The 17,729-nt window shown below is 35.7% G+C and overlaps 1 protein-coding gene across 1 annotated transcript in view; it reads right to left on the reverse strand.

Moving 5' to 3' along the window:
- The window catches only part of HCN1 (hyperpolarization activated cyclic nucleotide gated potassium channel 1), a 161,900-nt gene that overhangs the window by 110,691 nt on the left and 33,480 nt on the right, over nucleotides 1-17,729 (reverse strand). The window contains exon 2 of the mRNA XM_014056035.2: nucleotides 14,779-15,202. Coding sequence (XP_013911510.1) covers nucleotides 14,779-15,202 — 424 coding nt within the window. The remainder of the gene's footprint in view (nucleotides 1-14,778; nucleotides 15,203-17,729) is intronic.

Genomic DNA, 17,729 nt, shown 5'->3' on the forward strand with positions numbered 1-17,729 from the left:
AACTTTTGCACGATTTTTCTAATTTTTTGAGTTTCACCTGTATACGGTAGCTTTCTCTTGCCCTAGAAAAAATTCTATGCATCCTAAAGTTCTGAGGTTGAGACATACTGGTTTCAATTATATGGAAAGAGTTTTCAGGTTACATATTAGGAGAAATTTCTGGGTGATGAGAGCTGTCAATTGGTTGAACAAACTGGCTCATAACATAGCACATACCTTCTAAACCAGGGGTGTCAAATTTGTGTCATTACGGCATTATCATGTGATGTATTGGAACTTTTTCCCCTTCACTAAACCCAGTGTGGGCATGGCCAGCATGTGACACATCTGGCTTGTGGCACACAAGTTTGACAGCCCTGTTCTTAACCAAGCCCAGATAGTCATCCACCCAAAAGGCTTTATCATAACCTGCATTTAACAGGTGGTTAAATTAAATCTTTCAGTTTTATAATTCTGGCAATATTAACTTGACAAATTCATCCAAAATAGCATTTTTTAAAATTTAACATCTACTTTTTATTACTGTTCTGTTTTATTTTATAGAAGGGTCCCTCCATTTTCTGAAGAAACTATGGGGCGATGAATCAGATCAGTGGTGGGATGCAAAATTTCTTGCTACCAGTTCTGTGGGTGTGGCTTTGTGGGTGTGGCATGGCTTTGTGGGTGGCTTTATGGGCATGGCAACGGAAGGATACTGCAAAATCCCCATTCCCTCCCCACCCCACCCACTAATCTGTTTTCCAGCTCTGTTTTCCTGTTCAGGGCAACAAAAGAAGTTCAGTTGGAGACTGGGAGGCAGTGGGGGCAGGGCCAGCCTATTTGCCGGTTCTCCGAACTACTCAAAATTTCCACTACTGATTCTCCAGAACCTGTCAGAACTGACTGAATACCATCTCTGAATCAGATGCAGAGGGAGGAACTGGCCCAAGGTCATCCAGCTGGCTTTATTCCAAAGCTGGAGAGAAGTGCCTGGTTACTACCCTGATGCCTACACCAAACTGATTCTCTTTATGGAACCACCAGCAGCCTTTCCTCTTTCATTGCTGTTTCCCAAGAGTCTCCTTCTCATTATTATCACTATAATTAGTGATAATATCTGGTCAAGAGCCAATTTGGTGTAATGGTTAAGGCAACAGGCCAGAAGTCAGGAGACTATGAGTTCTAGTCCCTCCTTTGGCACAAAGCCAGCTGGATGACCTTGGGCCAGTCTCCCCCCACCTCTCTGAGTCCTAAAAAAGAGGCAGTGTCAAATCATTTCTGAAACCTTGCCAAGAAAACTGCAAGGACCTGTCCAGACAGTTTCCAAGAGTGAAAGAGGCAAAAAAAGGTGTCATTTGGTTTTTGAAGTGAGAACACCATTAAGAAACACATGCAGGGACTACAACCTGAAAGCTCTAACAGCTTAATTATTCTTGAAATGCCTTATTACAGAGAGGCTGTGCTCACCAAATTTAGCATGTGCAGAACAAGTGATTCTTCAAGTTATTATTTGGGGTTTTTTCCCTACTTCTGATAGAAATCTGAGATGATTCAGCAAATTGTTTTAATAGCTGCAGGCAGAATTATTAAAAACCAGTTATTAAAAATGCTCTCTGTCTACTCCAATCAATGTCAGTAGGAAATTGAATTTGTCTATTTAAATCAGTTTCACAGGAAATCTCATTCAAAGACAAGAGAACAGGGTATTCTATGGCAGAATTATAAAATAGGTAAAAGTCTTAGGTAATGTTGTCTATCCTCTGTTTGATGTGGAAAATCCAGAATCTCTAAAAATGTCTCAATATCCACTGAGGCCCATTGCCTGATGAGCTAAATGTTGTCTACTCTTCCATCCCATTTCCATCCCATGAGAATAACCTGCACATTTAGAGATACCTGCCTAATTTCATGCAGTACTCATTTTATTCTCAGAAGCCCTTTGTGTACAAGGAGGTCAAACCTCTGCCTGAAATGATCTGTCTGTCCCCAATAGGAGCAAAGAATGGAACATATCAAGAAGAGATAAAAAGAGAGAAAGGAGATGCCAAGATAAAAGAAAAGGAAAAAGGATTTCCAGAAAAAAAAAAGAATGAAAGTCACAGTTTCTTTCTCAGATCTAGTATGTCCACCATAGATATCAGTGTGTCCCAGAGATGGTATTTAGCAGGTTCTGACCAGTTCTGGAGAACCAGTAGCGGAAATTTTGAGTAGTTTGGAGAACTGGTAAATACCACCTCTGACTGGACCCACCCCCATCTATTCTCTGCCTCTCAAGTCCCAGCTGATCGGGAGGGAATGGAGATTTTACATTTTCCTTCCCCTGCCACGCCCACCAAGCCATACCACGCCCACCAAGTCACATTCACAGAACCGGTAAGTTTAAAAAATTTGAATCCAACCACTGGTGTGTCCTATAACTAAGTACTCTGGAAAAAAATTCTTTTCTATTCCAGACCCAGAGTTCTAATTCTAACTTTGAACAGTACTACCATCCCTTGTCCTTTTGCTACTTTCAGCAAAATATTCCCATGTTGTCTGGCAAAAGAATTAATTAATTATAAATGATTAAAATGTCTCACATTTGAATAGCCATTTCATCTCTATACTATAGTCACTTAAACAGTTATAAATGTAGTAGTATACTGTAAAAAAAAAAGGTTGAATAAATGACTGTTTCCCTTATTTATGGCATGATATCTGCCAAAGCAGTTCTTTGGAAGAATTCTTTTTAAATGCTTGCCCTAGAATAAATTATCCTTTCCCTGATTTACAATCCATCATTTAGGAAACAAATGGGGACAACCAGTTGTAAGAAGAGAAGCAGTCTTATGTATTTCCTTAAGTGGAATTAAAGAGGATCTTTGGGTGTGTGGTTTTCAATCCCCAAATTTACTTAAAGCAGAGAAAATGAATGTTCTGCAAAAAAAAAAAAAAAACACCACACACATTACTTTTGCCCCCTTTAAATCAAAGCTCAGTTTGATAAGGAACATGATTTTGATTTTTCCCCCCCCAAAAAAACAGATGGGATCTTTCACTTCCATTATTTATGAGGTGTTTTGTGGGGCATAAATGAGCATCTTTCATTATATTATTATCTTTCTAAGCCTCCTTGGCTTTTCATACTTTAATTAAACTGCAATGGAAAACATTTTTGGAATAACAAATTAGATTGAAAACTCCTTTGAGTTGGGCTGAATTCCAGATTACTTCATGAATATGAAGGTGAAGGTTCCCCTAGCACATATGTGCTAGTCGTTCCCGACTCTAGTGGGTGGTGCTCATCTCCGTTTCAAAGCTGGGACAAATAACGGGAGCTTACTCCGTTACACGGCACTAGGGATGAACATACCCATGAACATACCCATGTAATTTTCCTAGAACTGATGAATAATGAGTCTTTTTCTGAGAGTCCTTCCTTCCTTCCTTCCTTTCTATCCATCCATCACTCATTCACTCACTCCTTTTCTTTAAATGAAACAGCTTGTAATTGAATTTTGATATTTAATCATCTCGCCAAAAGGGCAAAACCGAAAAGAGCAAAAATCCTCTCAAGTTTTTGATAGTAACTTAAGTTCTGTAGGTGATTCCGTACAAGCATTTCTTTGCAGATTCATTACTGTATTCTATTTTATCAAATAAATTAAGACAAAATTGTTGATCCTAATATTGAAATATGATTGAATTCAAAATTAAAAGGAGGTCATAAATCATTTGTGTTTTTAATCCAGGCATATATTTTATACCAGTTAAAATTAATCATTAAATGAAAGAACATTTTTGACCTTGAACGCTAAAGGAGGCACACTGAACATCAAATAGACATGAAAGACTTTTGGCTTGGAACGCTACAATAGCAATAGCAATAGCAGTAGACTTATATACCGAGTCAGCATATTGCCCCCAACAATCTGGGTCCTCATTTTACCCACCTCGGAAGGATGGAAGGCTGAGTCAACCCTGAGCCGGTGAGATTTGAACCGCTGACCTAGCGGTTCTAGCAGTAGCCTGCAGTGCTGCATTTAACCACTGCGCCACCTTGGCTCTTACACCTACACTGATTAGTGTTGCCAATGCAGTCAGTTGGTTGATGCTATGATTTATAACAGGCCGTCCTTTGGTCAGTTGAAAAGTTCATCATAAACTGTGATAAACGTGTTTTAGCATCAATCTTCTTAATAATCTAACCAAGAATTTTGTTTCTGTTTGTGCAGCAACATATCATAGTTGCAAAGCCCTAGGCATTTAGGTAACTCCAGGACTGCATTCTCTATCCAGAATTGTTCTAACTAATAATTTCAAGACAAACACAATGCTGGAACTATGGCCAGGAGCCAGTGTTTTCTGTTGCAGCCATGATCTCCCGAAACACTTGAAACTCCCCCCCTGAACATCAGACTCACTCACTTCCCTGTCAACATTGAGGAATCGATTAAAATAGAGATTTTCCATAAGGCTTTTTCTAATGTATGAATAGCATCCGAACATTTTTGTTGTTGTTTCAAACTTTGAAAAACGTTTGATTCTAAAATATACTGTAAAAGTTTAAATGCAGAGTCTCCGCCCTGTTATTCTGGGTGGTATTTGTTCCTCATCCCTGAGTTATACAATATATATATATTGCTATAAACTGCAGTGATTAAAGTTACTGAAATTAGTAGATGCAGGACAGGGAGACTGGCAGACTGACAGATTGATTTAAGGTAGCATTCAAGGCCATTCCACATTCAGCATTTGTGTTGAATCTGGAATGGTACCATGCTGATGAGTTCACACAAAGTCATCATCCTTAGGCAGCTAAGCTGATTATCTTTCAGCTTGGCTGCATGCAGTTTAATTTTAAACATTTGAAAGACAAATTTGTGTCTTGCGATTTGTGATGGTAAAGCCGCATGGACCTTGGGGGCAGGTCTTTTTCCCATCACAAGAACTTTTGCATTACCCAGATGAACTTTGAGCTCTCTGGTATATTTAATAGCAAATGTGTTAGACATATCAACTACATTGTTCTAATGAGCATTATAATCTCTATACAAAAACAACAAAAGCTACCAAGCATGATTTCCTCGTTTTTATATAGCATGCATTTACTTATTCCACTATGCAACCTTTGGGCTCCAAACCATTGCTCTCTCTCTTTGTCCACGAACATATTCACAGTTACTACATATTGCAATCTATTACCATGATTGCCATTTCTGGAAAAAATACCTATCTTGGGGAGGGGGGAGGTTATGCCATCATTACAACTTTTATGGTGCCTTGACCATCAAAAAACATTCGCATCATACAAACAACTGAATTTATTTTGTTGCAAAATATACAGAAACACTTAGCCAGCTTCAAAATAGTTTGGAGAGAAATGAAACAATGTTGTGTAAAATGTCTTCACCATTAAGAAATAGTCATCTTTCTTGCTATTGGAGTCTTGTTCCTTGAAGACATTGCCCTATTTTATCAACATGATTCAAATTCCTTCTTGGCTTGCCTCTACTAATAACCCTCCTAATGACCGTCCTCTTCTCAGTTAAACACACCAATAGCAATTGTGTTTGGGTAAACAAGAACTAAGTAAAACTTCTGCCTTGGCTGAAATGTGTAGCAAATGAAAGCAAATGAAGGTAACAACATATTTTATTTTGAAGGTAACTATATCTATCTATAATATAATATAATAAATATAATATAATAAATATAATAAATATAATATAATATAATAAATATAATAAATATAATATAATATAATATAATATAATATAATATAATATAATATAATATAATATAATATAATATAATATAATATAATATAATATAATATAATATAATATAATATAATATAATATAATATAATATAATATAATATAATATAATATAATATAATATAATATAATATAATATAATTAATATAATATAATAAATATAATATAATATAATATAATATAATATAATATAATATTATATAATATTATAATATACTATACTATACTATACTATACTATACTATACTATACTATACTATAATATAATATAATATAATATAATATAATATAATAAGGAACCCAATGAGACAAAGTTTGCAAGCAATAACTATATTTATTTTTGACCACTTTTGCCTTTAAGATTAAAGACTTTGGGCTGTTCAAAATACTTCTGATTACTGCGCCAAAGAGAAAAAGGTTGGAAAACTCCAAATTATATTCTGATTGCATAATTGGTCTTTGTGCAAAACAGATGACTGGAGACTGGTGACTCAGTACACCCCATACAAAAATTAATTTTATTAACATATAAAAAGGGGAAGTTATATGATAGACACATTTGATTTAGCCTCCCACAATTTTTGGTTTATTTATCTCACAGACAAACCTGCAAGTTTATGAATTACATGACAGAAATATATCTGAGGCCAATTATATAGTATTATAGAGTCTGCAAGATAAGAAAGAAACAATTGATAGGCGTGATGTTAAGCAGAGGTTTCCCCCCAATTCATACCAAACAACTACTAGCTCTATTTCTGTCTCATCCATCTTATTAGACATTGTAGCAACTGATCCTGAAGTCTCCTACACTAAATGCACATATAACTATTATAGTGTCAGTTGAGTCATTTAAATGTTTGAAGTTCAGCATACTTCTATTCAGAAAGCATTTAATACTGTATCTTTTTTGTATCTCATTCTATAAGGAATCTCCAATTAGTGATGGACTGATATGGACCTAACTGAGGTTCAGAACAATTAGACCGGGTTGCATTCAAGTTTATCATTAGTTGGTTCCTGGATCCCCCTTGATTCTGAATGCCCAGGTAAATGTTTCTGAAGCTGAAGCTAATGCATCAAATATAAATGTTCCTGAAAAATGCTATTTTGGTCATACTAGTATATATTCCAACTACATGAAATGAATATAAATTTTAATGAAAAGTGTCTGGAAACTATAATGATAGCAATGCTCCAATATCTGAGGGCTGCCACAAAGAAGAGGGAGTCAAACTATTCTCCAAAGCACCTGAGGAAAGGACAAGAAGCAATTAGTGGAAACTAATCAAGGAGAGAAGCAACTTAGATCTAAGGAGAAATTTCCTGACAGTTAGAACAATTAATCAAGTTTTTAAGAAGATACCCATTTGTCTGAAGTGGTGAGGGGTTTCCTGCCTAAGCAGGGGGTTGGACTAGAAGATCTCCAAGGTCCCTTCCAACTCTATTCTATTCTATAATCAGTTCTAAGTGCAATGGAGAGGGAAAAGAGGTAGACAGCATGTACTGTCTTGTTAATCTGTTTACATGGTACGGAAAAATGGGGATTTCTACTGTCTTTTCAGAGTTCATGTGGCCAAGTTCTGAAGTGAGTCAACACTGACATGAATGTGCACTAGATCAGATTAAAAACTTTACTTGGATTCAAACAAATATACATATATTCTACCTGAATGTGTGGAGTCTAGAGAAAAGAAAGCTGTGTGCATAGCCCACATTCTCAACTGTTTTAGCATCGACTATTTCAAGTGCCAATTTGAAACAGATTGTTTAAGAAGCTGCATTGGAGCCTAATGTGCAATTTGATTTCTTGTTCATCGCCATAAAGCCCTGAAATGGTTATAACCAGAATCTGAAGAACTATCTGGGTTCCCCTGGGTTCTAACATACCCAATAGTGCATTGGCTAGGATGATGAAGGCGGGTCTTTTGTGGGGCTGGGTGAGTCCCCCCTGCTCACCTTATTGGCCTTCCAGAACTTAGCAAAAAGAAAAAAGAAACATTTTTCAAAATGACTTGGATGGCTATTTTCATTTTTAAAAACACATGCCTACTACTATTAATGTTTGTGATGATATATTGTGCAACTTTTAAACAAGTGTTTCAAAATTTCAAAGATTTCTGGAATTATTTCAAATGTTAATGCATAGTTTTATTATTACTGGCTTTCACCTTAAACTTTTTTTATTTCCAGGAGACATAAGAATATAATAAATGGGTTGAGTCACTTCTATGAATGGCAACTTGCAAAGCAGACTCAAAAAGGGCAATCTATAGCTTTAGAGCCACACACAATATTTTGGTTACGAAATGTACAGTCCATTTCCTGGCCAACAAGAAATTGACTTAAATTACCATAGTTAAAGAATAACTTTTTTTAAACATGTCCAAGCCTCATTTTTAAAGTATTGATCATGCATACCTTATTCACATATTTCTGGGGAAAAGGACAAGATTTCTGTATATTACATAAATGGAAAGAAAGGAACCTATCTTAAATCAGGAATAAACAATCAGGTGCATCTGTAAGCATCAACATTTCCACGGTCACCTCCCTAGGCAATTTTCAGGTTCTCTGTCCGCCTAATTTTTTTTTTAAAAAAAAAATGTTTTTATTTTAAAAATTAAACAAGAAGCTTGCATGTTGCAGAGTCAGCAATCCACAAAGTCCCTATAGGTGTTCTGAGAAACCAAAAATGGAAACTGTATTGTTTACTAGCCTATATACTTGCTAAGAAGACCAGCAACATAAGGAAAGATAGGAAACAGATGCTGACATCCACAGGGATGTTTGTGCTCCTAAATTTATAACATCCAAAAAGGTTATTCACCCCTGTACTAAAGCAATCCTCTGCTTACTAAACTGACCCGGTCAATTGGGGACTCCTAACAGCTGTATCAGCAACATCTTGTGCTTTAGCCATATTTGCTTTCTTGCTGTTCCCTTCTCTTTGAACATATTTGATACACAATAATTGGGACACAATTAGCAAAAGCACCTCCCATTCCATGCAATAAAATTTATCTTTAAATGCTATTGATTTATTAATCTAGAAATGTACTCATTTTGTATCCCTCCATTTTGCTTCCGGCCTAATGTAAATGGCCTCTGAAAGGAAATGCTGCGCTGAAATGAACTGATGCATAAAAAATGGGGTCACCAAGGAAAGGACATTCAGTTGTGCTTACTGAGCCATGCATTTCTTTATAGGGAAAACATTTAGGTTTATGAGCCACAGGAGCTCATCTTTTCACCTTACTTTACCTCCCAGATCAATATGTGAATGTCTTGATTAAAGAGCAGATGGTTCACAGAAGAAAATGCTGCTGTTTTAAAAGAAATATCCATGCCCCATGCATGAAATTACTCTTTAACTCCCCTGGGCCTCAATAATTCATCTCCTTTGTTTATTTTACCTACATCAAAATCAAATCCACCATCAAAGATATTTGCATTCTTTCTGCTTATACAGCATCGCAGCCAAATGAAAGAATGACTGTGCATTCTTTGTCTTATCCAGTCCTGCTACATCTCAACTTTTCTTCTCTAAAGCATTCTCTAAATATATCTCGCAGTGTATGCCTTCAGCTGCCACTACAAAGGCCTTGTTTCCCCAGTGTAGGAAAATTCAGAATTGTTATAACTTTAGTATTCCATCTCTGTCTTGCCTTGACTTATAATGACATCCTTCAAGCTTTGAAGAGATCTCTTGATGGGACAAGGCATTTTTCCACCTGGGAAACTGGACTACCTGCAGATTCTTTCTCTTCCTGACTGCAAGGCAATCTACAATAGATAAAGTTATGGAGAACAAAGAGATGGCAGCCATATTCACTCCCAAGTTCTTAATTATTGCTCCTATTGAAACAATTGCAGCTCAGTGACGAAATACACATTGCTATGAATTTAGCAATTTTTCAGTGGGGAAAAAAGACATATTTAGCTCTAACCAGCCAATCAGTTCATTGTATTAGATACAATGACAACAGTCTAGTTCCTAGAATATTTCCAAAAACATTGCTCTACTAATCAACATTTACTAATGTTGATTACAACAAATCTACTAATTTGGGATCCATTTTGTGACCTTATATATACAATATACATTTTAAAAATCAGTACAAATGTTACTAGAGTTTCTTTTTAACCAGCTTGTTTTACAAAACAAGGTCAAATTGTAGTTAATAAAATGTGAAATCCAGAAAATGCATATATGACATTGTCAATTATCCCTCCTATAATACCGCTATTTTCTTTGGGGATATATGATCCCTTAGCAGCAATCAGGACCAGAGGACAAAGAAGATTTTAGGATCAAACCAAAGAGAAGGTTACATAGGGACACTTGAGCAAAATTCTACTAAGATAGGATGCCCTCTTGTCACCTTTATGCCCGCCTACACTCCTTCTAGAATGCTAGAAGCTACAAAGAACATTGATTGGATGTTGTTGACATCATTTTCCTCATCATATACGGATGTCTTATTTTCATTATTTGAAGCTCAAACATTTAGATCACTTTTGCCCACAAGGTATATACTTTAAGCCAGCTGATGTTCCCCAGCATCCCTCAATATTCAACAAAGGAAAACAGTGTGCTTATTTTGTGAACATAGAGTTAAACTTTAAAAGGAAGCCAGGTGTGCAACCTGCTTCAACAGAATCTCTGGAGGCAAGACTATGGCATTATCAAAGCATGCCACTACAAAATACCAAACGCTAAGAATGTCAGCTTTCCACATATATTACCCACAGGTGAGATATTCTGTTCCATCATCAAATAGATACTCTTAAAAAATATGCCAGGGTTGGGATAAAATATAGATGTGACATCAAGTCAATGAGAACGAATATCCCCAAACATATATTTTTTGGAGTATAAGACACACCTTTACCCTAAAAAAGAGCGTGAAAATCTGGGTGCATCTTATATGCTGAATATAGCATTTTTTGTCTCCTGAAACTTCCCCCCTTCATCAAAACGGCTGTGCATAGCCTTTAGGGAGGCTTATAGAGTGCTCCTAGGAGCTGGGGAGGGCAGAAATGAGAAAAAACAGGCCATTTTTTGTTAAATTTTGCCCCCCCAGCCCCCAGGAGCACTCTATAAACCTCCTAAAGGCTATGCATGCCCTTTTTTTGACAAAAAGAGGCCCATTTTCGCAAAAAAGGGGCCTTTTTTGCTTTTTTTTGTGGAGGGGGCAAGAGCAGTATACAAGCCTCCTAAAGGCTATTCATACCCTTTTTTTGGAAGAAAAAATATAGCTATTGCTATAGCTTTTATTGTTACTGTCATATGGTGTTGTTAAACACCGAGAATTATGAATTTGAAATGGGAAGACTTATAAATTGCAATAAATAAACTTAAGATCAGATATTGAATAAATATAAACCACATTGGATGACACTGATAGCATTAAGGTGATTATACTTTTTATTATATTTGGTTTTATTTTGAAAATATAAGTAATCTTTGAGAATCTAGAGGATTTTTTCCCCTTAAACAGACAGAGAGGGTGGAGGGAAAGAGGAGAGGAAGAACATCCACCTATAACAATTTGGGATTTACATTTTGTTATAGCTCTTAGCTATAATGTTAAAAATAAATTATTACCCAAAATGCCATTTATTTCATTTATTTCAACAACTCACAGGAAGTAAAACCCTAACTTTAATCTATTTAAAATCCCTCTGGAACACTAATGTATCATTTTTTTCTATTTTTTATCTGTTTCATACTAAACAGGGTTATTTCTAAGACCTTGTTATCTTAAAACATGAAACAGTAATAATAAATACTGTTCACTTGTAAAAGGGTAATACCATTTTACTGAATCACAGTACTGATCTTTTACATTTTATAATCCTGTGGAGTTCCCTTCTGCTTTGTAATTCATTTCCAATTAATTACAGGATTTTAGAAATAGAAAGACTTGCTATAATATGAAGCAGCATAGTCAGTGTCCTTCTAACATCTGGAAATGCTGCCAGAATAGAACCAGTGGTTTAGTAAAACAGGAAATTCTATGAAAAGTTTGGAACAATTTAGCAGCTCTTTGGTTTATAGATGAAGAAATTATTTTTATATTTATTTTATTTTATGTTTTATTTATTTTATTATTTATTATTTGTTTTGTTTTGTTTTATTTATTTTATTTATTTTATTTATATTATTTATTGTATTTATTTATTTATTTATTTTATTGTATTTATTTATTTTATTTATTTGTATTGTTTATATTTTTTATTTATTTTATTTACTTTATTTACTTTATTTATTTTATTTATTTTTTATTTTTTTATTTTATTATTTATTATTTTATTTATTTTATTTATTTTATTTATTTTATTTATTTTATTTATTTTATTTATTTTATTTATTTTATTTATTTTATTTATTTTATTTATTTATTTTATTAGATTTTATCACCTCTTTCTGATATTAAAAAACTAAAAGTGACCAGACTTGACTTGTTTAATATGCAAATTTACAATCTTTGCAGGGGTGGGTTTCAACCGGTTCGCGGCGGTCCCTGCGATCCGGTTGGTCGCCGAACCCGGAAGTAAGTAACTTCCGGGAACGGCGAAGGGCCCCCCCGCGCCCGCGCGCCCGCGCACGCCGGCACCCACTCCTTACCCGGTTTTGCTGAATTCTGCGCTTCCACGCATGCGCAGGACGCATACAGCACCTGCGCGATCCTCCAGGAGCAGCTGGAGCATCGCACAGACGCTAGTATGCATGCATGCGCCGCGCGCGTGCGCGAGGACGCCGCCGGCCTCGTTCCAACCGAACCGGTTGGAACGGGGCGAGAAACCCACCCCTGAATCTTTGCCACTGTGAAATGGCATCAGCAAGTATTCTGGTCCACTTGGCAAAAGAAAGCTCACGACTGTATTGATTGGAAACATGGAGAAGAGGCCTTCATCCTGCAATGGATATACAATGACCAGAATGATGAATTTGCCATAGGAATTAAGGGGTTATGAAGTATTTGGATGTAAATAAAGGAAGCAGAACTGTACTTCCTGACTTTACCCAGACATCTCATGAGCACTGTATTTCTTTTCTCCCATCATTTTATTCCGATGAGGGAGAAAAATCTCTGATGGGTATGTTTGGGCGGGAGAATTTTGGTGGATTATAATGTGAGGGAGAATTTGTGTCACTTTAGTAGAGCTGTCTTGTGCAAAGGGGTACATTTCTGCTTATGCGAGGTAGCTTTGAAAATTAAATTTAAATAATGTATAGTTAATTACAGGATAAAAATCACTGAGACAGAATGCAGGCAGCCCCAGAGAAATGGAATAACCATATTAATTCTCATTCCACACCCTCCATTCTGAAAAAAAAATGTGGGTACTTAAATATTTAGGCTACAGTTCTGAAAGTGTGGGGGAATCAAGTGTAATTAATAGCCCTTTGGTTGTATGAGGGAATTGAAGAGAGCACTTTCAGTCCTTTCTGCTCTTTTGCTCAACTGTTTCTCTTGGCATGTTTGTCAAGCTTTATTTATGTTCCATACAGCAAGACAATAAATTCTCTTACACTTTGTATTCTTCCCAAAATGAGCTGTAGAAGTACTCCCAAGCAACTGTACAACAGCATCAAGGATCAAGTGCAGGGGTAGGCTGCTGCATGTTCGCAGGGATTCAGGAGACCCTCTAGCTAAGATTCTGTACAGTTCGGAGAACCCCCAAATCCCACTCCTGGCTTCACCCCGACTTTCCCAGGAGTCCCCATGCAGCCCATTTTGTATGGAGGTAAGTGCAGGGTGCGCGTGGAGGCTCGGGGAGGGCAAAAAACAAGCTTACCAGAAGGACGTGCAGAGCCTGGGGAGGCAATTTCCGTCATCCCAGAGGCTTGAGGGAAGCCTCTCGAGCCCAGGGAGAGCAAAATCCTCCCACCCGTCATAGTTCAGAAGGCTGAGTAGGCCATGCCCACCTGCAACCGGACAGAGAGCCCCTTGCTAAAAAATTTGAAGCATACCCCTGATCAAATGGAACCAGTAAGAGAACATTTCCCTACTGTATTTCACATCTTTCCAAATCCTGAAATCCTGAATGACACCATGACTCATCCCCTCATTGAAATTTTTTTAAAAGATCAAGAAGATGAGTTTGAAAATAGCTGTATGGCTGTATTTTCTACTGACTTTTGGTTGTTACTGCAATAAAAACAAGATAAAGTACAGTTCATTATTGATTACGAAAAAGTTGAAGCCATTATATACAAAACAGTAAGGACATTTAAAATTACTAGCATTACAAACAAGCCAGTACAAAAAGTGGGATGATGCTATCATTACAAATAAGCTCTGAAGTACTATATTATTATAGAGCTGTATGAATGCACCGCTGGTCAAACTAAGGAAGTTATTGTGTTGATTTGTCCTCTGTAAGAGCTGGTTTCAAGATCCACATAGAAAGCTCATTTGCATGTCCCACTATTATGAAATCACTTTTGGGAAAAAATACGACAGATTTGGCCGCTTCTAAAACTCCTTTTTGAGATCAGGCTAAGCCATCTTTTCATTGACAAGCAAGGATGTTTTTATTAATAGTTTCTGGTGTAGAAACTGACATGGATTTTAATCTTCTTAGTGCTTTTATTTATTTAATCTAGCAAATGCTGTTAGGAATTAAATTAATTTGAAATAGAACACGTTTAAACTTCAGTTATAATGTCTTTTAATTATATTGTTATTATTTTGCCTGTATTTTATTCTAAGGTTGCTTAAGTATTTGTTTTAATGAGAAGGCATGTTATAAATGTAGCAAGCATCTCATTGTTAATTTTTCTAAACATTTTTTTCTCACAGCATCAATATTATTTTACTGAATCTCTAACAATTTTTACAGTTTTTTGTAAAATAGCTCATACACCATAACAGAAAGAACTAAACAATTGATAGAATGAAAAAATAATTAACGAGGTGCAGTTCATGCCTAATATACTAAGAATTCTCACTTGTCTCAATGTAGTACCACTACTATCATTTTAAAGCAATGGAAGGCTGAGTGAATATCTAGAAGAGAAACTTACCTCTTCCCACTGATGGATATATCTTATTAATCTTGAAAGTCGTAGCAAACGTAGCAGACTGAGGATTTTTGTGAACCTCACAATGCGAAGTGCTCTAGCTGTCTTATAGACTTCTGAGTCCATTCCTTTTTCTACAATAAGAAAGATATAATCCACTGGTATGGATGAGATGAAGTCAACCACAAACCAGCTCTTTAAATAATTCATCTTGATTACTTTGGGGTCTAGTATTATTTCAGAGCTATCCTCATTAACCGTGCCAGTTCTAAAGTTCATAATCAAGTCCAACAGAAACACAGTATCCGATGCTACGTTGAAAATAATCCATGGTGTAGTTGTCTGTTCTGTGAAGAATGTGATACCAACAGGTATTATTACAAGATTTCCAACCATCATGATAAGCATGATTAAGTCCCAGTAAAACCTAAGAGAAATAGAGAATGCAATTGTTAATCAAAGAAACATGTAAATGGCCACTTATTCTCTTCTGTACATATATGTTTTGCGGACAGAGCTTTAACATTGGGAAGAAACTAGATTGGACTCAATATTTATTTCATGAAATATACAAAACAGAAATTGAAACCATCCCTTCATAATTATTCATGTGCTTATGATTGCAGGTCATATCTTCAAAATAACTCCCCCCCCCCGAGGTTTGATGGTACATTTTTCTGAGAGTCAGTTTTCATTGGTATCTTCAACAGAAAAATTTCTTGATCACCAAGAACTAACTTGAATAACATAAATTTGCTTGGAGCTAACCCTTTAAAATATTTTTTTTCATTGCAGTAACATGGAAAGCATTGATAACTGCAAGAAAAGACATTTCCACACAGAAAAAAATCTGAATGCCTAAACTTCAGAAGCAAAACAAAAGCTTCATGATAGCAATCAGGAACATTAGTATTAAGATAGTAAGCTATGAGAGAACCATTACATTTTTAAGGTTTACCATTTTTTTTAAAAAAAAAAACTTCTAGAAAAAATGCAATTTAAAAGAGCAGAAGAATAGTGGGGATCTGCTCAGCTTTTTTCACAAAAAATATATATAATATGAGGGTGGTTATGATTCACCTGGTAAATCAACCTGGGCTTAGAATTGAGCTGATTTAGATTTGGAATTTCACCAGAATTATAGTCCAAATCAAAGAGTTGGGGAAAGTGTCAAACCACTTCCATGTTATTATCAAGAAAGTTGGATGGATCACTTGTAGGCAAGGTTGGCTCAAAAGAGTAGCAGTATTCCTTAGACTTATATACTGCACTCTCTAAGAAGTTTACAGAATCAGTATATTGTCCCCAACAATCTGGGTGCTCATTTTATTGACCTCGGAAGGATAGAAGGCTGAGTCAACCTTGAATCAGTCAGAATTGAATTCCTGGCAGTGGGCAGAGTCAGCCTGCAATACTGCATTCTAACCACTGTGCCACAACAGGAATAAATATTCTCCCATGCACAAATAGCATCTATCAAAGCAATTAGAGTCATATTCTATTTTTAAAAATTCTGCAACATAAATATATTCATGTATCTGGCTAAAGTAACTAAGGTTACAATCCTTTTCCCACTTACCTAATCAGCTTCTCTGAACTGCATGAAATGTATTATTGAATACATGCCCTGGAAAAGGAATAAAGTTCTCTTTGCACTTTCTCTGAAGTACTGCTTGTTTTTTGGCCTTATTTTTGTATTAGTGTATAACAGTAGCCCTCCATTTCAAAAAGCCATGGAATAAACTTCTCTGTTGTTGAATTTTATTTTACAGGTGGTTTCTGAGTAGTTATGACTGAGGTCCCTTACATCTCTTATTGCTGCCATATTGTACAATGTTTATAAAGGATTTAATTTTCTTCCTCAATGAAGTAATATTTTCAAACAATTTTATTAATATTACAATACAAAAAGTAAAAACTTTTACCTTAAAAACCTGAAAAATATAAAAAGAAAAATGAGAAGCACAAGAAAAAAAAACCATAAAGAAATAAAAATTAAAATTAAAAAGGCAAATAAGGACTGACTTTTCCTTCATCACTAGTACAAACAGTTTTAGTAAATTATCACCATCTCTACAATCAGTACACTCTTCTTCCCATAACTCATCTCTTAACTAAAACCTAAGGACTTATCATTCATTCCTAGTCAGCAAACATCTATTAGGGGCTATGAGAAATCACTACATAACTATTTTAACCTCAATTAGATAAGGCAACTCTGGATTCCCTCCCCACACTTTTAACAAGTTTTAATCCCTTAAAAATAATGATCTTGGATTTATTTATTTTTCTTTCTCTCCTCCCAGCAAATCTGTTTACAGTTCTCTTACGTAAATTCAGTAAGAATTTACTGAATCACTCTTATGAATTAACACTTGCATGTCCTTTTCAAATATCAAGACTTTGATTAGTTTCACTTTTATATCCAGTGTGTTTGTGAAATAAAAGTAGACTCTCTAGCCTTATAAAGATATAATATAAACCCACCTTGCTACTTTAAAGGATTTCAAATCTCCAGAAACAATTGGATGACAGCTAAACACTAGAAGAACCATCTGACTAAAGTGATACAAGTACTGCTGATTGCAATCTTTGAAAACTCTTACAATATGACAGCCCTATTGGACTTCTGATGAGAAAGTTGGGAAAATAGTGAAGACAGGAGCATATGCAGTAGTAACAATAGTTTTGCTATATGTGATTCCAGCAGTCATGATGATCTGATTGAAGCAGATCCAGACCCCAGTGCATCTTGCCTGCATCTACTGACAGTATCTTTGACTCTGAATTCCAGCCACCAAGACCTAATCAAAGGCATTGATAAGGATTCTGTCAATGTTCCAACTGATGAACCCACCCAAAACAAGCAGAGCTGAGATGATTCAATCTCTTAATGTGAAAGTTTATTGAGTACATCATTTTGGCACAGATGAGGGCAAAACCAGATCTGGCTA

The sequence above is a fragment of the Thamnophis sirtalis genome, unplaced genomic scaffold (assembly GCF_051295495.1).
Source record: "Thamnophis sirtalis isolate CommonGarterSnake01/CBP01778 unplaced genomic scaffold, rThaSir2_p1.2 scaffold_5, whole genome shotgun sequence".
Lineage (NCBI taxonomy): Eukaryota > Metazoa > Chordata > Lepidosauria > Squamata > Natricidae > Thamnophis > Thamnophis sirtalis.